Source organism: Procambarus clarkii, chromosome 27 (assembly GCF_040958095.1).
Source record: "Procambarus clarkii isolate CNS0578487 chromosome 27, FALCON_Pclarkii_2.0, whole genome shotgun sequence".
Lineage (NCBI taxonomy): Eukaryota > Metazoa > Arthropoda > Malacostraca > Decapoda > Cambaridae > Procambarus > Procambarus clarkii.
In genome coordinates, this window is record NC_091176.1 from 27910286 (window position 1) to 27937391 (window position 27106).

At 46.7% G+C, this 27106-nt stretch overlaps 1 protein-coding gene across 5 annotated transcripts in view; it reads right to left on the reverse strand.

The window, feature by feature from the left end:
* ktub (Tub domain-containing protein ktub) overlaps positions 1–27106 on the reverse strand; it is a 251643-nt gene that overhangs the window by 17650 nt on the left and 206887 nt on the right. For all 5 annotated transcript variants that reach the window (XM_069332510.1, XM_069332512.1, XM_069332511.1 and 2 more), the window contains one exon: positions 10570–10701. In XM_069332510.1, the coding sequence (XP_069188611.1) occupies positions 10570–10701 (132 nt within the window). The remainder of the gene's footprint in view (positions 1–10569; positions 10702–27106) is intronic.

Genomic DNA, 27106 nt, shown 5'->3' on the forward strand with positions numbered 1-27106 from the left:
GTATGAGAACGTGTGGTGGTGAAGACTGGCACTGACTGGCCACAGACTGGCCACACACACTCACTCACAACAACTACTCCGCTCAATACCGGCAAATGGGAATCTATTTGTCTATGGCAGGGAGAGGATGGCCTGTCCACCCACTGTTTATCGCAAGAGGATTCAAAGCGGGTGACCTAAATTTCGCGATACAAGGACAAACTCAAAATGCAGTGGATTTAATAGGCAAACTAGACCCGCCCCAGTACCCGAGAACCTCAGCCAGTCGCTACAGAGCCTCACTGCACTCAGTTCAGGGAAAGAAACGGGAACCGAAAAATAATTCATTATTTTATGGTGGCGCGACTCCCGAGTGACAATTTTGTGGTCGTGTCATGTTGGATGGAACACAAATTGTGGCGGGAACACCAGCAGGAGTCGTGCAGGGGAGGGGGAGGGGGGGATGGAGATCCCGCTGGCACGAGAGGGCGGACGTGTAGGAGAGGGCGGACGTGTAGGAGAGGGCGGACGTGTAGGAGAGGGCGGACGTGCAGGAGAGGGCGGACGTGTAGGAGAGGGCGGACGTGCAGGAGAGGGCGGACGTGTAGGAGAGGGCGGACGTGTAGGAGAGGGCGGACGTGCAGGAGAGGGCGGACGTGCAGGAGAGGGCGGACGTGTAGGAGAGGGCGGACGTGTAGGAGAGGGCGGACGTGCAGGAGAGGGCGGACGTGCAGAAGAGGGCGGACGTGCAGGAGAGGGCGGACGTGCAGGAGAGGGCGGACGTGCACGAGAGGGCGGACGTGCACGAGAGGGCGGACGTGCAGGAGAGGGCGGACGTGCAGGAGAGGGCGGACGCACAACAGAGGAAGGCACATGAGGTGAGGGATGTAGGGGAGAGGGAGAATGTTAGATGAGGAAGCACGACACTGGGAATGTAAACGGAAACAAGAATAAGACAGATGAAGGTAAGAGGGAATGCTGGGTAGGAGACAAGGGGAGAAGACGACTGTGGCCATATTTCAGGTAAAGGGGAGACGGAGGAAGGGAAAGGCGGCTGAGTACGGGACTGGAGATGGGGGAAGCTATAAAGGTAGCTTGGGGAGGGGAAGGCTCAGGAGAGGAAGGTTGAGAGAGAAGCACCAACATGGGAAGGAGAGTACCTAACAGACAGAAGTCAGATAATCACAGTGAGAAGCGGTAAGGAGGACTGGCATCAAGTAACAAGTGGAATACCTCATTACTCGGACCATTTTTATTTCTCATTTAAATTAATGAGCTAACGTCAGGAGTTGACTCCTTTATATTGATTTTTGTGGGTTATGTGTAATTAATAAAGAGTCGAGACAGATGAAGATTGTAAGTTAATCCAAAATTATTTAGAGAAGTTGCAGAGTTGGAGCAAGAAATGGCTATTAGAGTTCAACACATGCAAGTGTAAGGTAATGGAAACAGGTGTCAGAAAACCAGACGGACGATACATAAAGGGAAATTACCTTCCTATTATAACAAGAGAGCAGTACACAGCAGTACAATAACAGCTGGAACGGTTGGGCACGTCGTCTACCAGTCGGGTCTACACAATGGGAATTCACACCTCAGACGCTAACCCTGAAGGCACACACACAGATGCGTACATGCATGCGTTTGCGCGAGCACATTCGCGTACATATGCAATGACAGATATACACACACACACACACACACACACCGCAGACATTGGCACCCCATTTGTAACAACGGTTATCAAATTAATTTTGAAGAGCAGTAAAATTTGCGATTATAGCTAAAATATGTGACAGTTTGATTACAAATGGTGTGAATGGCTCAATACAAGCTCAATATCGTATTTTACTCTTACAAATAAATGTTCAGTATAAATAATGTCAAGTTCTGCACCCACAACATTATTATACATTATACCAACATTATACATGACACACTGTGTCTGAGGTATACTAAATGTACTTTTTAGGAGCAGCAATATACCCATTGACGACATGTGAGCATCAACTCATTGTTGGATCTGTAGGGAGTGGCTCTCACGGAGGCGAGGTGGATGGAAATAGAGATATGGATGTGCATCCCCAATTAACCACTGGCTAGAATCCAGAAATAATCTTAAAACGAATTTAAGACCAGCTGGGAACTACCAAGAGTCGTACGCAGATATTTAGACTCTTTACTGGAGCAGGAGGTTATAATACCTGAGTGAGGCGAGTGACCTGGTTTCTGTCGTGTTTACTCTGGCCACTATAGCGGCCATATTGCATCTCTCGCTCTGAGCCAACATGGCGAAGGAAAACATTCCTCGTGTCCGGTGTACAAGACACAAGGTAAAAATTTTGAGTTGGCCTTGTGCAAATGTCGCTCGGTCAACAGCCGGGCGATCCACTATATTACTTTAGTACTTTGTGTACCATGTAAATGAATCCACACTTCTCAAAAAATATATATTCAAATGTTTCGACGAGAGGTTAAAATTAAAAGTCCTGTGACGCTTTGTCTATATCGTAACTTTACTCTTCACTGGTTCTGTTCGACATTTCCTACAATATTGTTCGATCTGGTACCTTGTGGTTTTATTGTGCAAGTTTGGAACGTGGCCTTCCGGTATTGATCAATGTATATATTTTGTGACACTCTAGTCTGCTTTCTAGAGAGTATATTTTGAGAACTTCGAGACGGTCCCAATAATTTAGGTACTTTATTGTTACTGCGTGTTGTGTGTGGTCTCCGTATTACCTCTTATTACAGCAATCTATTCTGCTCTGAAAGGGTCCACGGGGTCCTCGCAGGGGAGGTGGGGAACACGGGGTCCTCGTAGGGGAGGTGGGGAACACACCTCTGGCAGCACAGAGGAACCTTTAACATGCCAGACGTGGTGTGTGGGGATATAGAGATCCGGCCTGCACGGAGACCGAAAATATATTGGATACAAAATACCATTAGCAACCTGCGGCCAGTATGTTACAGTCCCTAGTGATGATGACGATGGTAGGAAGAGGGAGGGAGGGAGGCAGAAGCATTGACCGTCTCCTGGAAAAGTAATGCCAGGGAGAATATACTCTGGACTAGGTAACCGGGATCATTTAAAACCTTAATGAAAAGTTTATACCTCCGGTAAGAGACTAATGATCAAAGCACAGCACGCACCCATGGATTAACAGGCATTCTCTCTACGAAAAAGAAGAGGCAGATACACAGAATGATAATTACGTACGAAGCCAAACGCCGAGTCAGTGAGAGTTCTAGTGTTGTGTTCTGCTGATAAACACCAGAGGCGCTCCCCGGAGTATTGACAACATGCTGCTTCTACCATCATACGACACCACGCAAACTGACCATTGAAGACGCCAGCTATAATATACTGAGGTGGTTAATGGAACACACCGATACATACGAGCTTCTTCCTGCATATTCCTTAAGCTAACGCACCTGGTCTTAACGCTATACTATGTGAAGGAAGTACCAAGTAAGGCCTTCGCTAGTACAGCTTCACCTTCACATTACTACTTCTAATCCGATACTTAACAAATAAAGTTCTTCCAATCTTACTTTTCATTATTGGGTTATTATTGCATATTAAGAATCTAATTTACTTTGTAACGCTACGTAATTTCTTCCTTTGACAGCCATGGGGGTCGTGCAGGGCTGCTTTAATTTCGGTAAGACCTTTGTTTGGTTATACTGAAGATAGACTTATCCTTAACCTATCAGTTTTATAGTTTACCCTTTTACGTTCGGTTGACAGCAGCATCGTGGAACAAAGGAACTCAATTATTTGCACAGATTTTCTTATAAAAAGGGTAATGTTTTAATTTTTAAATTAACACCTCTCGCTTCTTATACTTCTTTTCTTCTAATACTTCTAATACTAAATTACTAAATTCTGATACTTCTTTTCTTCTAAATAATTGTTTTTAAGATTTATATACATTAAAGTAATTGCTGTAATTTCTTCATTTTAGATGTACTCTAAATCTGTACTCCCTTGAGCGCAGGCGGGAGAGATACATAATAATTTACACGTGGAAAATAATTGAGGGGCTGGTCCCAAACCTGCACACAGAAATAACACCACATGAGACCAGAAGACATGGCAGGATGTGCAGAATACCCCCGTTGAAAAGCAGAGGTGCAACAGGTACTCTGAGAGAGAACTCTATCAACATCAGAGGCCCGAGACTGTTCAACACGCTTCCACTACACATAAGGGGCATAACTGGCAAACCCCTCACAGTGTTCAAGAGAGAACTGGATAAGCACCTCCAAAGGATACCTGATCAACCAGGCTGTGACTCATACGTCAGGCTGCGAGCAGCCGCGTCTAACAGCCTGGTTGATCAGTCCAGCAACCAGGAGGCCTGGTCGACGACCGGGCCGCGGGGACACTAAGCCCCGGAAGCACCTCAAGGTAGCCTCAAGGTAGGTAGATTGGAAGACGAGCCGAAACTATGATGAGCAGCTCATCATAATTATTAATAATTTATATAATGGTATATAATTAATCCGATGATGATAATTAAACACACATTTATTATTTTTGTTCGGCTGAGAGGCTTGTGTTATCCTGAGGTGTGTGGCGAGGCGCAGCACCACCACCCAGCATCTCCCGAGAACACGAACACACACACACACACACACACACACACACACACACACACACACACACACACACACACACACACACACACACACACACACACACACGCTGCCGCCTCATTAATGGTCTTCAAAAATGACTGCACGATTGTAACGCGCACAAGTGTATGTGTAAAACGTTGTGTGTGTGTGTGTGTGTGTATTGGAACAATGTACACCACCAGTGTTGACTCGGTCCTCGCCTGCAACATTTCCAACACAATCTCTTGAGTAGGTTTTGGAGAAATCGCCAAAACTGCCCCTTGAAGGAACCAGCCTCATCCTCCACCTTTATGACTGCGCTCAAATACTAAACAAAACATACACATTAAAGCCATCAAATAAAAGAATTTCTAGTATCAGGTTCTCAGCTTCAGGCCTTCATTTGGGAACGAACATACGTGTGTGTGTGTGTGTGTGTGTGTGTGTGTGTGTGTGTGTGTGTGTGTGTGTGTGTGTGTGGGTGTGTGTTTGCATGTCTGTTTCAGGTTACGGACCAAAAGTTTAGGACGTACCTCGCCAAACTTTGCAGGGTGACTGGTCAGTTGCCTAGAAATTGTCATAGGCGGGATCCGGTTCAAGTCCCATGCACCCACCCCATTTTTCCATTGAATGGTGAAGATATTAATATTCATTTTTCGCTAAATACTAGACAAATATTCATCTGCCATATTATTTAATACATATTTTATGTTAGTCTTTCCCTTGGGTAATTTATCGACAGTATTTACTAACAAAAATGGTTACATGTATGACGGGGAAAGTGTTGAACAACAGAGACTGGTGAGGTGGAGGAGGTAGTGAAGAGTAGGGAAACTGGTGGAGAAGGAGGGTAGAGGTGATGATTCTAGATGAGGTACCTAGTAGTGTCTGGGGGAGTGAAATGGTTATAGTGATGACTGTATGCAGTAAAGATGATTACAGTGATGAGAGTGATCCCGTGCAGTTATGATGGTTACAGTAATAAAGACAGTTCATTGGAAAGATGGTTACAACGATGAGGGGAAAGTGCCAAGTCACTGCGACTATATAGCACTTTGAAGGGGTCAGAATAAGGATTTGGGATGGAACGGGGAGGGGGGGGGGGAGGAAAGGAATGGTTCTCAGCCACAATTTTACAGTCGTGAATTGAACGCCGACCAGCATGAAGCGAGACCGTCGCTCTATCGTCCACCCTAAGTGGTAGTTACAACGATAATTGTACTAAATATGATTACAGTGAGCACGGTCGATAGCTACAGACAGGGAAGGGGGGGGGGAGGGAGAGCAGGAAATGGAGAGAGGTTAATACATCTAAGACAAGAGTACATCTTCCACGAGAGGCTCGTCACGGGAAGGACGTCGAGAACACACACAAGAAATACTGCAGAGTTGAGAGTAAAAAACCATCCTCGCGTTCTGCCTTCCGTGGAAGGCGGCAGCAATAACGGAGATCTGCGAGGTATTCTGGCGGGCGAGAAGGAAAATGCTTTTAAAAAGCGGGAGTGGTGGTGGTGTGCTTCATGAAGCTGGTCTCTAGGTAGGTGGTGTGCTTCATGAAGCTGGTCTCTAGGTAGGTGGTGTGCTTCATGAAGCTGGTCTCTAGGTGGGTGGTGTGCTTCATGAAGCTGGTCTCTAGGTAGGTGGTGTGCTTCATGAAGCTGGTCTCTAGGTGGGTGGTGGTGGTGGTGTGCTTCATGCAGCTGGTCTCTAGGTGGATGGTGGTGTGCTTCATGAAGCTGGTCTCTAGGTAGGTGGTGGTGTGCTTCATGAAGCTGGTCTCTAGGTGGATGGTGGTGGTGGTGTGCTTCATGAAGCTGGTCTCTAGGTAGGTGGTGGTGGTGGTGTGCTTCATGCAGCTGGTCTCTAGGTGGATGGTGGTGTGCTTCATGAAGCTGGTCTCTAGGTAGGTGGTGGTGTGCTTCATGAAGCTGGTCTCTAAGTAGGTGGTGGTGTGCTTCATGAAGCTGGTCTCTAGGTGGATGGTGGTGTGCTTCATGAAGCTGGTCTCTAGGAGGGTGGTGGTGGTGTGCTTCATGAAGCTGGTCTCTAGGTGGGTGGTGTGCTTCATGAAGCTGGTCTCTAGGTGGATGGTGTGCTTCATGAAGCTGGTCTCTAGGTGGATGGTGGTAGTGTGCTTCATGAAGCTGGTCTCTAGGTGGATGGTGTGCTTCATGAAGCTGGTCTCTAGGTGGATGGTGGTGGTGTGCTTCATGAAGCTGGTCTCTAGGTGGGTGGTGGTGTGCTTCATGAAGCTGGTCTCTAGGTAGGTGGTGGTGTGCTTCATGAAGCTGGTCTCTAGGTAGGTGGTGGTGGTGTGCTTCATGAAGCTGGTCTCTAGGTAGGTGGTGGTGGTGGTGTGCTTCATGAAGCTGGTCTCTAGGTAGGTGGTGGTGGTGGTGTGCTTCATGAAGCTGGTCTCTAGGTAGGTGGGGGGTGGTGTGCTTCATGAAGCTGGTCTCCAATATTGATTCTATTTACTTTAGTCACATATTTGAAGATTTATAATTTACGGAAAAATACACACACTGTGTGTGTGTGTGTGTGTGTGTGTGTGTGTGTGTGTGTGTGTGTGTGTGTGTGTGTGTGTGTACTCACCTTTTTGTGCTTGCTGGGGTTGAGCTCTGGCTCTTTGGTCCCGCCTCTCAAATGTCAATCAACTGGTGTACAGGTTCCTGAGCCTACTGGGCTCTATCATATCTACACTTGAAACTGTGTATGGAGTCAGCCTCCACCACAACACTGCCTAATGCATTCCATTTGTCAACCACTCTGACACTAAAAAAAAATCTTTATAATATCTCTTTGGCTCCTTTGGGCACTCAAATTCCACCTGTGTCTCCTAGTGTGTGTGCCCCTTGTGTTAAATAGCCTGTTTTTATCTACCCTGTCAATACCTCTGAAAATCTTGTACGTGGTGATCATGTCCCCCATAACTCTTCTGTCTTCCAGTGTGTGTGTGTGTGTGTGTGTGTGTGTGTGTGTGTGTGTGTGTGTGTGTGTGTGTGTGTATATATATATATATATATATATATATATATATATATATATATATATATATATATATATATAATGTATTTGGACGTAGACTTTTTGTAGACATTTGTTACTGAATACGAGAGAAAGGGTTAAATCAGTGGTTCTAACACGAATCTTCACTTGTGAAGGAAATTAAAAAAAAATTACCTCCCTAAAATTTGTTAACTGGGCTTTTGATCAGAAGGACGAGATTAGCAGAGACGAACGCTTCACCACTGACAGTCACGGAGCCGCTACCAAAACCCCAGACAATGTACGGCCACTACAGTCAGCTGTTGGTGAAGGTTACTAGCACCTCGGGGCACCTAGAAGGCACCTCGGCCTCCCCTAACGTGGAGGCCGAGGTGCCGATATTGTTGGTTGCTCTCTATATGTCCAGCTGGGACACGCCAGCTGGACATATAGACATATAGGTGGGGAAGAACGGTGGCTCTTGAACCCGTGGGCAAAAGGTGCGCCTTCTCCACCCATCACCCCAGTCCACCCACACTCAGGGAGGGCTTGGCGGTTTCTCCTCATAACTGCCTTACCCCTCCACCCAGAGAGCTGCACCACTCCAAATGTGTTTGAAGGTAAGGATGGAGCGTTTTGGGAGAGGGTAAACACACACACACTGGTGACATGAAACAGGACGAGTGATGGAGTCAGTTGATTATGTCAACAGAACTACAGCTCCTTCTATATACACTATCATGGCCACAGGGAGGTGAGGAGCTGTTCAATCATGGTGTGGGCGCTCTCAACACCCTGACGGGCACGTGAGGGGGCACGAGTGCTGGGTGATGGAGAGTGGAGGTGCATGCTCGAGGGTGGTGGTGGTGGTGGTGGTGCGTGCTGGAGAGTATAGCACCATGTTGGAGAACGATGGTGTGGAACGGCAGTTTGTGGTTGGGAAGTGTATTGAGGGAGACAACATGTGGTGTGGTGAGTATGGTGACGTGTTGTGTGTGTGTGTGTGTGTGTGTGTGTGTGTGTGTGTGTGTGTGTGTGTGTGTGTGTGTGTGTGTGTGGAGGGGTGGGGGGACGCAGTGACACAAGACCCCTACAGCTGCCGCCAGAGGTCGCAGTGATATGTCATCTTGGGTATTGTCATCTGGCAGAGAGAGGAGTCGACGAGCCGCAGTAAGGCAAGTGCCTCCTGCTTTGTCGTGTGTGGTAAAGTGGTAGAAGAGGGAAGGGGGGCATGTCCCTCCCCTCTACCTACCTACTTTCCTCTGACGCCAGGAGCGGGTAGGAGGGAGCCTCCTGCCCGGTCCAGGGGGGAGAAGAGCATTGTGTGTGTTCATCAGGCGACCATTACCGGGGTAGGGATGGTGACAGGGTAATGGTGGCGCTTGCAGCCGTACAGCGGCGGGTGGGTGTGTGTGTGTGTGTGTGTGTGTGTGTGTGTGTGTGTGTGTGTGTGTGTGTGTGTGTGTGTGTGTGTGTATGTATGTGTGTGTGTATGTGTGTGTGTGTGCAGCTCCCCGCACTTCTGCCCCCCCCAACTCCCCCCCCCCTTCCCCCCACCTCCTGCGTCACACCCCATTCGTGCCCAAGCCTCCTTCCCCCCTCCCCCACCCCCTCCCCTCCGTCACACTGCATTTATGTGTCACTTGCACGTTTCTATTCATAGTAAATGACTGAAGAGGCCACAAAAATCGGTCGTATCAACGATATAAAGAAACACGAACTTATCTTTGTAAGGTTTACCAAAGGGGAGGATTCTGATCGTTAACCAGCGCATCCTGGAGTATACCTGGATTGGGATCTGGGAGTTGATCTGCCCCTCAAGCCTTCCCTCTTCTAACTTCCTTTGGAGCTGTCTTTGTAGTCAATTATAAACTGGACAAAATGTTGGTGATGCTCTTCCTTGTAGAAGGGTGGTAGAGTGCCTCTGGTAAAGAGGTGATAAGAGTTGAAGCTCATGATACAGACAGCGCTCTACCAGTAGTCTCCGTGTCTCAACTAGTTCAAGTTTAATCCTGCGTACTCCTTTTACTGGCTGAGAGAGATCTAGGTAGACTCATCAACTGATTGGTGGCTCGGATCTAGTCCCTATTGGGGTGACGAAGTTTAACCGCACAGGGTTTATTGGTGTGGCTGGGCTGTTAAATATTTATATGCGTTAGCCTCAAGTTTATAACATGTTAGTTTCAGGTTACAATACTTTGAACGTTAACAAGCATAAATATACAATTTAATGAGTGGTGATTGTCTGGCTCAGGTGGCGGGAGTTGGAGTACCAGCTGGACACAGGATGTCGCCACCTGACCTACTCACAACAATACTGCCTCCACACAGTGCTGCCCCCTACCCTCTCACTCCTTCACCTACAACCGGAATCTCGCCTCAGAACCCTTCACTCCCAGCTCCTCCATGGCGCTTCTTCCATTGCCCTTCAGTGTTCGATTCTTCCCGTCCCTCCTCGTGCGCTTCACCTTCCTCTGGGCGTAATAGTTGGCTTTCTCTTCCCGCTCAAAGACATTCCGCACCCTCTCCGTCCCTCCTGGCCCAGATCGTTCCACTCTTAAAGCCCCCTTTTTACGGAAGATTGGATTTTTCGCCTTTCCCGTTAAACCTGGAGGAGATGTACCGTGGGGTGTTGCCCTTGGTAGAGGGCGAGACAACCAGGGGGGTGGCCCTGGTAGAAGGAGGGTGGGGGGGGGGAAGAGTCCTGATCCGCACTTTCATGTACAACTTTTCCCTTTCCTTCTGCTAAGCCTCTTCCATGGACCCGTTTGTAGCCGTCTTTCTCTCCCTCGAGTAATGCACCTTTCCTCATCCTCTTGCCCCTTAACCCCCATGCCCTTTCCTCTTGCACCATTACCCCCACCCCTCTCCTCAGGTACTCACCTGTGGGGGTTGTCGACTACCCCCGGGTACTCACCAGCAGGTACTCACCTGTGGGGGTTGTCGACTACCCCCGGGTACTCACCAGCAGGTACTCACCTGTGGGGTTGTCGTCCTCGTCGTCGGTAAAGTCTGAGGTCTGGCCCACCACCGGCAGGACCTGCACCGTGGTCATGGCAGCGTCCGGACTCGCGCCGTCCGTCATGGCGTACTGCAGCGGCCCGTCGTAACCTGCACAGGTCACCAACACTGGATTAGTCTTCGTCAAAGACGAGGAGTAACTAAGTAGGACTGGCTCCTGTTGACTAAACAATATTATATCGTATTAAGAGCCTTGACTTGCTGCCCCAATCCACACAGTACCGTAAGTGTATTGGCAGAGGTAGAACAGTATATATATATATATATATATATATATATATATATATATATATATATATATATAACCTGCCAAGACTGCACTGCACAAAATGAAAGACACACGGAACATCAAATTCAATGACATTAACAAAAGGAGTCTCACACCCCACTGCTTTAGTGTCCAGCAGAGAGAGAGATACCCATTTTTTTCTAATTTCGCAGAATCCTGCCATCCAGATAGGATTATATAACACCGCAGGAGGAACATCAAGCAACTGCCATGGGAATCTTACCCGACACTTACATAGACACCCACATACGGAAACAGCTACCTTCAACAAATACAGAGAGTCAGATGACTGCTACAACGTTCTCACTACCAGATGAGAGACGATAGGAGACCTTAAGACTTATTTTCCGGCGTCTCAGTGTGGTGATCAAGAGGATAAACGACCACTACATCCTCCTTTTCTGCCTATCTTTCCACGAGCTCAAAGGTATTAACAACTATAAAGAAACTTTTTTGTTTGTTTTTAATTCAAAATCAATTATGAAACCATTATATATTATTTCCTAAAGTGTGTGCGAGCGAGCGCGCGCGCGCGCACACACACACACACACACACACACACACACACACACACACACACACACACACACACACACACACACACACTGAAGGGGAACTGCCTACGTGTGTCGACGCGAGAAAGAGACCTGGGCGTGGACGTAACACCTAATCTATCTCCTGAAGCACATATAAATAGGATAACGACAGCAGCGTACTCTACACTGGCAAAAGTTAGATCATCATTCAGAAACCTAAGTAAGGAGGCATTTAGGGCACTTTACACTGCCTACGTGAGGCCTGTCTAAGAGTATGCCGCTTCATCATGGAATCCCTGTCTGAAAAAGCATATAAGGAAACATATAAATCTTTCTAAAAGCATATAAAAGAAACTGCCCGTAGCAGCTGTCTAACTCCCAGGTATCTATTTACTGCTAGGTGAACAGGTGCATCAGGGGTGAAAGAAACTCTGCCTATTTGTTTCCGCTTCCGCCGGGAATACAACCCGCTCCATTAGGACTACGACTCCCAAGCGCTGTTCACTCAGCCGCGAGGCCCTCCCCCTGTTTATTTATATATAAATAAACAGGGGGTTTATATTTATATATAAATAATATATATATATAAATATAAATAATATATATATAAATATTATATATATATATATATATATATATATATATAAATAATATATATATATAAATAATATATAATAATATATATATATAAATAATATATATAGGTTTATATTTATATATAAATATATATATAATATATATAACATGCATATGCTGTGGAGGTACTTGGATGTGCTGGGTATCTCTCTCTCCCTCTTTCCCGCATTTCTATCCACACCACCACCACCTCCTCACACTCCATATTACACACTTTACCCCATGAAAATGGCCTACCTACCACGACCAGCCTATGGCCGACCCATACCTCAGCCCAATCCCCCTGCAAATCTGGCCGAAATTAGCCCAAAGCGTCTGGTCTCCAGCTTGGGAATGACAGACACTTACAGGTATTGTGCGAGAGTGAACTACGTAAGGGAAAATGTTCTGTTGCGGGGAGAACTAGAAATTCCGGCTGAGAGAAACAGCTGAGAGAAATTCCGGCTGAGAGAAACAGCTGAGAGAAATTCCGGCTGAGAGAAACAGCTGAGAAAAATTCCGGTCGCCAACAGCTGAGAGAAACAACACAGCTTCCCTAAAAAAAAATAATAGTCATGGAGAAAAGAGGATTCCCTTAAGAGTAATCCACAGGGCAAATCTCTCGGGGGATTTATGTAAATTGAATGTTACATTTTATTTGGAGCGGTGTCATACTGAGAGGGAAAGTGCAATATTTGTGCGAGGCAACGGAAGCCTAATTATCCCAATGTACGGCGCAGGCGCTAGCTTCCTGGCAAGCTAATAATAATGAAATAACGCTTGCATGCACGCATGCACACACACGCACACTGAGAAGCGGGACCAAAGAGCCAAAGCTCAACCCCCGCAAGCACAATTAGGTGAGTACACACACACACAGGAAGCAGCCTGTAACAGCTGTCTATCTCCCAGGTTCCTATTTACTGCTAGGTACCAGGGACATCAGGGTGAAAGAAACTCTGCCCATTTGTCTCTGCATAGTCCGGGAATAGAACCCGGGCCACAGGATTTAGAGTCCCGCGCGCTGTCCACTCAGCTATCAGACCCCTACACACACAACGTGTGTGCTGAAAAAAATCAGTTGATTGATTGCCAGTTGTTGAGAGGCGGGCCAAAAGAGCCAGAGCTCAAGCCCCGCAAGCACAACTAGGTGAATATAACCAGGTGAACACACACACAGCCCTGGGCCTGCGGAGCTCGCTCTCTTCCTTGTGAGGGGTGTCTTCAAAGCAGAAAAAAAGAGGTTTGTATGTTATGAGCTTGGCCATGCAGATTACAGCAGGAGAGATGCACATTGGTCGTGCCTCAGTGTGTGTGTGTACTCACCTACTGTGTCCTCACCTAGGTGAGAACATCTAGATATACTCACCTAGATGTGTTTGCAGGATCGAGCGCAGGCTCCTGAAGCCTTACGATAACGACCAGTTGGATGCAATATTTGCTCGTGTACAGGAAACAGTGTTGTTGTGTTATGGAAGCCATTAGTAACATACTAAGACGGGTATGTACATACTGCGGATGGGGGTCGACGTATCGACCCGTTCTCTCCAGCCGCCCCTCCGTTAAAACTGCGACGCATTATGTGGAAGGACGGGTTGAATATTGCTTGATATGCATAGTAGCCTACGTTATCACCTGCCCGCTAATCACCGTACCCGTATGTGATAACGTACCCGGCCATCACCGTACCAGATATCGTATACTGAAACACCTGCCATGACGCTTGGATTAATTAAGGAATAAATCACCTGTCGGAGGACTGGGAGTCACGGGATGTTAGGGGGCAGTAGTGAGTCACCCCCAGGGTCATGACCTGGGGGGTGACCTTACCACCCACCAGGTTAGGCAGCTTAACATGGGTCACCAGACTTCCTATGGTGCCGGAGCCAATAGAATTTGGTTGTATTCCCACCTCACCAACACCCATACATCCTTCCCAACCTCCTCTTTCATGATCCTCACCCCGTCTCCCATACCCATCCTCACCCACTCACCCATACCCATCCTCACCCCCTCACCCATACCCATCCTCACCCCCTCCCAACTACCTCCCCCATCCTTCATCCATTCTCATCACCCACTCAATCCCCATCCATCCTCCCCGCCTCCCCACCCCGCACCCCCCCCCCCCCCCCCCCACTCGTCGCCACACATGTAGGTAATTATATCTTGTATCGGTATCTTTTGTGTTTAAGATGACGCAATTAAAACTTGTAGCAATATAAATGGTGGGAGTCTCCTGGGTCGCTGCTGGAGCTAGGAGAGGCAGCTGATGCCAGGCTTGATCTCCACGAACAATGGAGAAATAATCAGGGACATTACAATCTCAGATATTACACACCCAGACCACACACTCGTGGAAGCTCAAACCAATATTAATAAACGCAATACGCCCAAAAGGATTAACAAATAAACCCGTGTTGGTGTTTACTCCCTTCTCTCTAGATGCGCTACTAGAGTTTTGCTTGCGATCATCTCCATCACCTCGCATAGTATACAAGTTAGGGAAACAGGCTTGTAAGTTCAGTGCCTCTTGCCTGTCACCCATTTTCATATATTGGGACTACGTTAGCTGTTTTCCAACTTTCTGGTAGGTCTCCTGTTTCCGGTGACTTATTATGTACCATAGAGTGTGGTACGCAAAGCACTTCTGCCCTTACTTTTAGTATCTATAGTGAAATGCTGTCAGGTCTAATAGTCTTCGTCACGTCCAGAACCAGCAGACACCTTCTAACCTCATCTATAGTAATTTCAAAATCTTCCAAAGCTGCCTGGTGTATTACCAACTCGGTTAGTTCAGGGACTTCTCGTTATTCTGTTGTATACAACACCTGCAGTCTCTGGTACAGTTGTACACTCACCTTGTCATTCTCTGTACCTCTCGTACCCCTTTCTCAGTTTCATCACCTGTTCTTTCACTGTTGTTTTCCTCCTGTTGTGGCAGGAGAAAAACAGTTTTGGTTGGGGCTTGGATTAATTTGCTATGTGATTTTCATACCGTCTCTCCGCTTCTCACACTGAGGGGACTTATTTCTGGACTTGTGGTATCTCACCTCTGCACTCTGGTGTTCTATGTCTGTATAGTTCCTCTGTGAATTTGTATTTAACTGCCTTCCTTCCTTACATGCTCGATTAAACCACGGCTTTATGTTTAATCTTTTGCTTTTTTTTTCCTTTTGGGCCGGGGTAAGTTTGTCTACTGCCTCCTGACACTTCTGGGTGATGTGATCCATCATGTCTCGTACACATTGTCCTCTTGAGTTCTGTTTCCCATGGTATTCGTAATAGGAATTTTCACATCTAGTCATAGTTCCCCTTCGGTGTGTCATCCCTTTGATGTATGGTCCTCTCCTTGGGCAGGGTGTTCCTCCCTCCACCAGATACACTGTGGGGCCCTCATTCCCATGGGGGTGGTTTTAATTTGACTTCTCTCGTGTCTTGACTCGTTCAGGTGAATATCAGATCAAGTCTTGCTAGTTCATCATACCTTCTCATTCTTGTGAATGTTGACTTAGAACATTTGTGTGTGTGTGTGTGTGTGTGTGTGTGTGAATGAGATATATCTGTAGTTCATATGATCGAGTAAAATAGGTCGAGAATCCGTATATTAGACAACAGACGCCTAGAAAAGCGGAATCCAAGAGCTAACAGATTGATCCTCCAGACAAAATAGTAAATATACATGGTAAACACACACACACACACACACACACACACACACACACACACATACCTGGCTAGCTGGCCAGGTTTAGAGTGGAAATGTGAAATAATTTAGATGATGCACGTGACAGCCGGCCCGCCAAAACCAATGGTAATTAACTAGGAATTTCCCCCTTGATGGAACTAATTATGATCGACCACCCGCACGTTGATTCTCCTCCTCCTTTGTGGCTTCTGTCTACCATTGGTTTGTCAGCGTGTCCGGATGTGTCTTATTGGTTTGTCAGCGTGTCCGGATGTGTCTTATTGGTTTGTCAGCGTGTTCGGATGTGTCTTATTGGTTTGTCAACGTGTCCGGATGTGTCTTATTGGTTTGTCAACGTGTCCGGATGTGTCTTATTGGTTTGTCAGCGTGTTCGGATGTGTCTTATTGGTTTGTCAACGTGTCCGGATGTGTCTTATTGGTTTGTCAACGTGTTCGGATGTGTCTTATTGGTTTGTCAGCGTGTCCGGATGTGTCTTATTGGTTTGTCAGCGTGTCCGGATGTGTCTTATTGGTTTGTCAGCGTGTTCGGATGTGTCTTATTGGTTTGTCAACGTGTCCGGATGTGTCTTATTGGTTTGTCAACGTGTTCGGATGTGTCTTATTGGTTTGTCAGCGTGTCCGGATGTGTCTTATTGGTTTGTCAACGTGTCCGGATGTGTCTTATTGGTTTGTCAACGTGTTCGGATGTGTCTTATTGGTTTGTCAGCGTGTCCGGATGTGTCTTACTGGTTTGTCAACGTGTCCGGATGTGTCTTACTGGCTTGCCGATGTTTCTGTATATCTTCCCCCTTCAAGAAGGCAACCTATGTATCCAGAACGTTCGCTTAATTTGCCACTCCGTCAAAAATCTAACTGTTTTGCTTAATCAGCAACGTACGAACCCAAGCAACCCCTCTAACCTATCGAAGCTATTTTCAGAGAACGTAAATATTACGATGCTTTAATTTAAAACGTTTACTGAACTGTTTTATTAAACTGTTTAATAGTTTAGGAGCTCCGAATCACTACGAGGTTTAATAATAATAATTATATTGGGTTGTGAGGTTTGGAAGATCCTCGGCTGTTTAATAAGTGTCAACAAAGGCGCCACGATTCAGGAAAGATGTAGATGTTTCGTTAGTGGATGAGTAAATGTTTGGTGGCCGGGGCTTCCGATGAGCCTTGCAGGAGACAATGTTGCGGGCAGTGACGACCTTCTCTCCTGAAGCTGTTATGGTTGAAGCTCTCTTCACTAAAGTAATAAACAGTGCTTTTATGTATATTAAAATCAGATACGAATATAGTGTCCTGAAACCTAAACTGATGCCTACTGAACTTTACATAATTGTAAGAGGAAACATAACGGCTAGGCTTAGTGGTAAACAAAAAAAAAGTGGAGAGGAGAGCTCCAGGCTGACAGGAGGTAACTGGAGAGCTTTTTTCCGATTTTTCAGAACCATAGAGTTTGGTGAGCTGGAGAATGAATAACTTGAGGACAAGGATGAATTCTCAGGAAACAGGAAGAGGACGACAAGGGCTGGGGAGGGGACCTCGTTGATATTACCACAATAGTTAATAGTCTCTCCTGGAGTGTGTTCTACTCCGCCAGGCCGACCTGGGACCAGGCTTGTGTTGTGAGAGCCTTGCCCACCACACCGTTGCTTGGAGCGGCCCGTATACACCCACATAGCCACTATACAACCTCTGTTAGTTCCACACTTTGGTTACGAAACTTATTTTTTGTGTTGAAGTCCGCGAACCCTTGACGTTCATACAGTGTTCTCTGATTACCTGTACCGCTCCAGTGTTCTATACTGCATTTCCTGGCATCGTTATCATAGAGATAACCGCCGAGCCTGGATGACTATATACACTTGGAGCGGCTCTGAGGACTAGGAGCTGGGATATGTGGAAAAGGAGTTGGATATAAGGGATATTAGAACACGGAAATGGGATAAGGAACGCTGTCCAATCACTTGGACCATCATGGATCGAAGGTCGGCCGTGCACGAGCCGTCGAGGCCGTCCCTCTACCGTCCAGGACAGGAGGACAGGAGGCGCGTACTCCGCCGTCCGCACCTCGCTTCCCGGGAATGCTCAGCCACGATGGCCCTTCATATCCGCATCATTTCCCCGGGTCCTGACCACGTTAGCCCGACCCGACCCGACTGACCCCGACCCGACCTGCTCCCGACCCGAAGGCATGACGCCGCCTAAATGCTTAGTGCATAATTATGTGACGTGTGGTGCAATGTGCGGTGCAGGTAGTGAAAGTCTGAGAAGAACGGCGGGAATAATGTTGGCAGGTGCTCCTCCAGGCAGGTGCCACTGCCCCTCCCACCCCACCTGCCAACCTCTCCCACAACTCCCCCAGCTCACCTGCTTGATACCCATCAAGCAGGTTGGTGGGAGAGGCAGGCAGGTGGGGGCAGCAGGAAGGGGTGTTAACACTACACACACACACACACACACACACACACACACACACACACACACACACACACACACACACACACACACACACACACACACACAATTTCACTTCCACTTATATCAACACTTCTCATAATACTTTCATGTACACCCACACGCCAGCGGCACACCCTACAACCCCGGGAACCCTTCCAGGCCTCACAACACCCCCAGCCAGCCTCACACGTCATCCTCACAGCCCCCCCCCCCCCCACTCCCCCGGACACTCTCAGTTTCAACTTCATAAATCACAAAAGGAAAACAAAGAACAACAGGTTCGCTGTAAGATTTAGGCAAAAACCAAGTGAGCTGTGCCTCACGAGGGGACATGATCTAGATATACAATATATTTAGTGGGTACTGACACAGTTGGGAGGAAGCACAGTGTGAGGACAGTTATATTGTAGCGCCTCCATCACTCTCCCGTCCGCCTCAGGTGAATGTATCAATCACGTACTGCAATCAATCATTTCAATAATTTCCCTGAGCGAAAATGGTGAACATGAGTCTGAATAATGTTGTCGCCCAGATGAGGTAACGTATATATATATATATATATATATATATATATATATATATATATATATATATATATATATATATATATATATATATATATATATATATCCAGGGAGGGTTAACACCCCCCCCTACCAAACAACGAATCCCATTTTAGCATTCTGACTTTACCTTTTTTCATATTGTAAAGCGTTGTGTATTGATCATGACAAAATTAAAAAAAAGTTCATTTTTCGTTAGTAATATCGTTAGTAAAACCATGGGAGGGTTGGTTCACAAGTGCCATGGATTCATGAAGCATTTACGCAACCACTTAAGAAACCTGCACATCGTTCCTTAATGACGGTGGCTTTGTTTACATTTATTAACCAGTTTATGAGCTTGGAAATGTCACAACCCCAAGGTTATTATTGTTATAAATAACCTCTTAGTGCATTAGAGCTCATAAGCTATTTAATGAATGTTAAACCCTTCCACTACCCCCCCCCCCCACCATGCATACTCTTTCCCCTCTTTCTCTTGTTCTCTCACTTTCACACATTCTTTCTCTATCACACACACACACACACACACACACACACACACACACACACACACACACACACACACACACACACACACACACACACGTGATTGATACATTCACCTGAGGCGGACGGGAGAGTGATGGAGGCGCTACAATATAACTGTCCTCACACTGTGCTTCCTCCCAACTGTGTCAGTAAATGATCTCCCGGAGGGTATCGATTCATTTCTCTCAATGTTTGCGGACGATGCTAAAATTATGAGAAGGATTAAAACAGAAGAGAACTGTTTGAGGCTTCAAGAAGACCTAGACAAGCTGAAGGAATGGTCGAAGAAATGGTTGTTAGAGTTTAACCCAACCAAATGTAATGTAATGAAGATAGGTGTAGGGAGCAGGAGGCCAGATACAAGGTATCATCTGGGAGAGGAAATTCTTCAGGAGTCAGAGAAGGAAAAAGACTTGGGGGTTGATATCACGCCAGACCTGTCTCCTGCAGCACATATCAAGCGGATAACATCAGCGGCATATGCCAGGCTGGCCAACATACGAACGGCATTCAGAAACTTGTGTAAAGAATCATTCAGAACTTTGTATACCACATATGTCAGGCCAATCCTGGAGTATGCAGCCCCAGCATGGAGTCCATATCTAGTCAAGGATAAGACTAAACTGGAAAAGGTTCAAAGGTTTGCCACCAGACTAGTACCCGAGCTGAGAGGTATGAGCTACGAGGAGAGACTACGGGAATTAAACCTCACTTCGCTGGAAGACAGAAGAGTTAGGGGGGACATGATCACCACATTCAAGATTCTGAAGGGGATTGATAGGGTAGATAAAGACAGTCTATTTAACACAAGGGGAACACGCACAAGGGGACACAGGTGGAAACTGAGTGCCCAAATGAGCCACAGAGATATTAGAAAGAACTTTTTTAGTGTCAGAGTGGTTGACAAATGGAATGCATTAGGAAGTGATGTGGTGGAGGCTGACTCCATACACAGTTTCAAGTGTAGATATGACAGAGCCCGATAGGCTCATGAATCTGTACACCTGTTGATTGACGGTTGAGAGGCGGGACCAAAGAGCCAGAGCTCAACCCCCGCAAACACAACTAGGTGAGTACAACTAGGTGAGTACACACACACACACACCCAGTCGGCAGAAGACAAGCGTCCTCCTTAAAAAGCAGTTTTTATTTCTCTGCGCGTCGCGTTGCTCTGCCTGTGGTGTTGAAGGAGGGTGAACTACACTAGAAGACACCCCTTCCTTACCTTCCTGGGCCTCCCAGCTCCACCGTCACAAGGACAGGCGGTGATTACCGATCGATAACCCCCCCCCCCCCACACACACACACACACTTTCCAAGACTCCAATCAGAAAAGTTTCACACAGACAGGGGGACCAAGACCACTATTATCAATAAAACGTCCCCACTCCGCTATATTATGTTAGTTTGATCAATCACGGAATTACCTCATGATTTAGAAAACCTAATTAGTCTGTGCTTCGTAAGAGAAATATTTAAGCAAGAGCATGAGAAAATATATGCCACAGCAGAAGACCTATTGGCCCATACGAGGCAGCTCTTATTTATATACACAAAATGCCATTCAAGTGCTTTACCACATATGTGAGTTGAGAGCAACGCCTCAGTCGTGGCCCCCAACGCGGATCTCTCTCACACACACACACCGGCAGCTGCGGGAGACGGCCTCAACTTCGGCAGACAATCTCCCAAGTTCTAAATGTAATCTGGGAAGCTGGTCACAGTCGCTGTGGCTTCAACTCTCTCTGTCGTCTGCTGCATCACTGAGGTAACAGTCACTCCCTCGCTCGCTCACTCACATACTCTCCCACTTATTCACATATTGACTCACTCAAACGACGCTTACATGAGTCGCAACTCTCGCACAACCTTTGTCCTTGCTCTCCTCCCATGTTTAATTTGTTTGCTCCCATTATTACCCATTAATATTCAACTCACCGTTTACCCTCCCCGATAACAGCAACACCCAGTGTCGTTCATAATAGGACAAAAATATGTGGCGAGTTGTCGTGTGTTTGGAGAGGCGTCGTTGGGAAGTTTGGGGCTCTGTTGTGAGGTCTGGGGGGGGGGCTCCATTGTGAGGTCTGGAGGGCTCCGTTGTGAGGTCTGGGGGGCTCCGTTGTGAGGTCTGGGGGGCTCCGTTGTGAGGTCTGGGGGGCTCCATTGTGAGGTCTGGGGGGGGGGCTCCATTGTGAGGTCTGGAGGGCTCCGGCACTTCTTGTCAAAACCTGATCAAGTGGTTCTTGAATACTTCCACCTTCGATGTATTTCTAATGCTTGTTGGGAGGGTGTTGAACAGCTGTGGACCTCTGATGTTCAGGCAGTGTACTCTGATTGAGCCCATGGCACCTCTACTTCTAACTGGGTCTGTTCTGCATTTCCTTCCGTACCTTTCGCTCCAGTATGCTGTTATTCCACTGTGCAAATTTGGGACCTGGCCTTCAAGTATCTTCCATGTATATATTATTCGATACCTTTCTCGTCTCTTTTTCCAAAGAGTACATTTTAAGAGCATTGAGATGGTCTCAGAAATTTAAATGTTTTATCGTTATCTATGCGTGCCGTATATTTTCTCTGTATTTCCTCTAATTCAGAGGGAATTAATCCCCTCCTGCTCTGAAAGGGGAAGTGAGTACCGAGCGATACTCAAGACGGGACAGCACCAGTGCTTTAAATAACATTAGCATAGCTTTGGGGATCCCTGGATTTGAACGTTCTCATAATGCATCCTGTCATTTTCCTGGCGGTCGCTATATTTGCTCGGTTATGTTCACTAAATGTTAGGTCGTCAGACATCATAATTCCCAGGTCTTTTATCTGTTACTTTCATTCTATGAGTCTGATTGTGTCCTGTACTCAGTGTTTCCTTTACGTTCCTCGATTCCACCACACCTCAGTACCTTGAACTTATCACCGTTAAACATCATGTTATTATCAGTTGCCTAATCAAAGACTTTATTTATATCTGCCTATAGTTTTTCAGTGCCTTCTACAGTGGCAGTTTTTATGCTGATTTTTGTATCATCTGCAGAGTATGCCACGAAGCCGAGACAAGTATTTTTGTTTATATCGGAGATAAGAATGAGAAATAGCAGTGGTGCAAGAACTGTGCCCTGGGGTACAGAACTTTTTTCTGCACTTGGGCTTGATCTTACTTGATTGATCGTCACACTGCATTCCGTTTGACAGAAAGTTGAAAATCCACCGCCCTACTTTAACCGTTATTCCAATTGATATATGATATATTAGCATATTGTACATATATATGCATTATTTAGGTAAGGTTAGAAGTTTAGGTTCTGTTGGCGATTATTTGTACTTGTAGTACGTGGGTGAAGCATTTATAGCGTTGTGGTTCGAACAAAAGTCTTCAGCGAAGCACTTGTTCCGGAAGTGTTCGAATGTCATCAGGTGTGAGTCGAGTATAATCCATTTTTCATTTACAAACTTGGGGTTTGGCGGGTGCATGGAATGGACTTTGGCCTTTGTTTATGAGGACGGCCTGCGTTATGTGGTCTGGGGAGTCTATATAAGGTTTATCGTGAGCAGCTGTGAGATTTGGTGAGCCATTGTGGTTTGGGGCGAAATTGTGAGTATCGTCGAGGTAGTCTGAGGTTTGCCCCGTCATTTTGAGAATTTGAGTGTCACTGTGAGGCTTGAGCAGCACATGTGAGTCTTAGAAAGCTTATGGGAAGCTTACAGCATTATTCTGAGTTGTGAAGCTTGAAAATATATTACCACTTGGCGCCAATCGGCACCGTCTACAGTAACGCAATAAGTTAATTAGACTAATGGTATTTGGGAAGTTAACCTGAAACATGAAGGAGTTGGGCCAAGCCAAGCGCCACCACAACCCCCACCGTGCCACTGGCCTTCTATACATGTATGCACCGAGTTGTGTTTACCACTGTAAGGTAATTATCAGACGAAGGCGCAAAGCCAGTAGGTCTATATAGCACTTGGACACTGTGGCGAAGGAGATGAGACAGGTGCATGAGTAAATAAGACAGGAGACACGTTGGTCACACAAGAGCCAACACAACAATAACAATGGCATCAGTATTCCCTTCACCCTGGTGACCATCACTCCGGGTAGACGGATCGTTGCCCCTATCCACCTGTCCCCTGGCCTGGCCACCACCCTCCCACCATTCACCTTGGCAACCGCCTTAGCTTTCCTATCCTCTGCCTCTCCCTCTACCCGTAACATTTCGAACCTCAGACTCATATTCTGGCCGCCTTCTTACCTTCAGCATAGCTACCATCCTCCAAGCCTCACTAATCTTCACATTGAAAAGACAAAATAGCTCGCAAAGCCACAAGAATTGCAAGAGTAAAGAATGGCGTGGTTGGCGGGAAGGGCGGGCAGGCGGGCGGGCAGGCGGGCGCTGCATCACGGGAGGAAGTCAGTCCTTCCATCGCTGCCCAACTTCTAATGGAGTTTCTCCCCCAAAACGACAAATTCCCGTTATTGCATCGCCCTACCAAAAGCCATTCTGGGAGCTCCCATTCCTTGCCGGTCTTGTATTGAGCGGTGGAGAGGGGCTGGTAAACCAGGCTGGACTGAAGAGCAGGTAAGGTGCGTGACACGTGTGCATGTATACAGGCTCGCGAGCATTTGTAGTATACAGATGCTCGCCTCGCGAGTATACATACTCAGGAGGAACTTTAGCTCAATCACACGACACACACAACCGTATACATGTTCTCTCACACACACACACACACACACACACACACACACACACACACACACACACACACACACACACACACACACACACAGGGGCCTCGTAGCCTCGTGGATAGCGCGCAGGATTCGTAATTCTGTGGCGCGGGTTCGATTCCCGCACGAGGCAGAAACAAATGGGCAAAGTTTCTTTCACCCTGAATGCCCCTGTTACCTAGCAGTAAATAGGTACCTGGGAGTTAGTCAGCTGTCACGGGCTGCTTCCTGGTGTGTGTGTGTGTGTGTGTGGTGTGGAAAAAAAAAAGTAGTTAGTAAACAGTTGATTGACAGTTGAGAGGCGGGCCGAAAGAGCAAAGCTCAACCCCCGCAAAAACACAACTAGTAAACACACACACACACACACACACACACACACACACACACACACACACACACACACACACACACACACACACACACACACACTTGACAACATGGGAGACATTACCTGGAATCCCAAGGACAAGAACGACGGAAACTAAAAGCCTAAGTGAACCACATTATATATATATATATATATATATATATATATATATATATATATATGCGAACAAGCCTGAATGGTCCCCAGGACATATGCAACTGAAAACTCACACCCCAGAAGTGACTCGAACCCATACTCCCAGAAGCAACGCATCTGGGAGTATGTTGCTTCCTCACGTGTTGCCCCAAAGAATGAGGTGATTTGGTAAAATGCTATGCCCAAGATAACTATCCGAGTGCCGGCGGTGGGGTGGTTCAAATAGCCTCGGCTATCACCTCATTTTGTCCGATCGTGATGGTCAAGTGGATTAAGGCGTCTTGTACATACCAGATGCGTTGCTTCTGGGAGTATGGGTTCGAGTCACTTCTGGGGTGTGAGTTTTCAGTTATATATATATATATATATATATAACTGTTATATATATATATATATATATATATATATATATATATATATATATATATATATATATATATATATATATATATATATATATATATAACACACACACACACACACTCACTTCCGTGTCAGAACAATAGAGAAGCCGCATTGACTGGAGAGTGGTGGAGGCAGGCTTCATGCACGGGTTATGGACTGATGGAGATATTTTTATGGAGTCGTTCTAGATTTATCTAGAATATTTGGGCACGGAATCCCACATCTTCACTATGCTGTTCTACCTGTTCCCATGCTAGGCTCGTTCAGAAGGCGGCTGAACCCACAGAAACATTCATCAATTTTAACGTACTGCATATTCAGTTTTTTCCCTCGAATATTGGGTGACATTATACCATACTAGAATACATTATACCATGCTGAATAGTTATGTCTAGCTTAGGTTTGTTAGGTTCTGCTGCCCAGTAACTTTATACTTTACTCGAGCAGAGGCCGTGAACGAAGCACTACTCGAGCAGGAAAATGCGTACACTAGTATGCAGGCGATGAGTCACAATAACGTGGCTGAAGTATGTTGACCAGACCACACACTAGAAGTTGAAGGGACGACGACGTTTCGGTCCGTCCTGGCCCATTCTCAAGTCGATTGTCTTGACAATCGACTTGAGATCGTTTCTTTACTTACTCGGTGAGACGGAATCGGAGTTTCCCCACGTGGGAGTACCTCCTGTTTCTAGCCCTAAGCGGCGGAAGGGCGATGACCGACGAGCGAGGGTCCCAGTTTTGGAGCTTGCCTTCTCCCCTGGCGTATGGGGTTCGCGCCCCTGTGTCTTCGGGTTGGTTCGTCTTCCGGCTGTGGCCTCCTCCGGCGCCCGCCGTGATCCGCTCCGAGGACATTATCAGGTGGGGAGTTTGACTGGGGCGGTACATCTGTCAAATGATAACGCAGGTGTCCTAAGGCCAGCTCAGCGTGGACAGAAACCTCGCGTAGAGCAAAAGGGATGCTCTACGTCCCTTCAACTTCTAGTGTGTGGTCTGGTCAACGTACACTAGTAGTTAAAAGTAGTTACAGTAGTTAAAGTATTTTCCAGTCATAAACCCACCAGAGTCATTTGATCACAGAATAGATAATAATAGTAAAAATTAGATAACTCAAATGTCATCAGCAATATGAAAATATCTATGAAAGAGATGAAAATCTGTGAAGCAATTAAATGGAGAAAGTAGGAGACATTTAGACCAAATCATAATAAATAAATATTGAGGCCGTAGGCAGGTTCTTTCCACTCACGCAACAGCAATATTTCGTCATCGTTCATTATGGTCTTGTGATTTTGTTGTGTATTGCTGGTAATGTTGTTGATGGGACCAGTGTCAGAGTTCATACAACCGCGACAAAGACGGGTTCCTGTACTCCCACACGACACAAGGCACGTGCAACAGTCAATTAATGGTTTGAAAGGCGGGAGACTGGCGGCCTGGGTGTTTAATAACACTGTAACATCACTCAATGCAGGAACTACTCAAGGATGTCGGTCAGTTAGGATCTTTAAGGTAATGAGTTTCGAACTCTGAAGAAAAAAGAAATGTCAGTATGACCTTTAACAAGGAATAAGACATTTTACATTGAGAGAGAGAGACATGTCGGGTTGTGAAGAGTGCCTCAGCTGACAGTGTCCCCCCCCCTGCCCGTCCCCCTCCCAGGAGGTGTGTGTGGCAGGTAAGACAAACACTTTTACTGGTCCGATGTGCTCTAAGGGAAGACCTGTGAGGCCACAACACTACCACCAGCCACAGACGTCACCTTAAGGTGCAACACACGCCATTAACTCTGCCACACTCCCTCTCACTCCTCCCTCCATCTCTCCCAACCTCCACCCCAGTCACCCCCTCTTTTATAATTAGTTCCGTGCAGGGTAAACTCCTACACTAGTTGTGAGGGCCTTGGAACGAGGCAATAACCCGTAATAACTAGCACTCCAGCTGCCTGCGCAACCCCAAATTTACACTAAATCTAGTACCTTGGATGCCGTTATTCCCGCTGATGCTCTAATTATCTGAGGGAGGCAATTCCGAGGCGGGAGGAGTGGGTTGATGGTAGCACTCGTCTCCCTCTCAGGCGGCTGTAATGTGTGTGATCCGTCTCGGCTACCAGAGACCAGGGTACCCGATACCCGCCCCGTGAGGTGGGT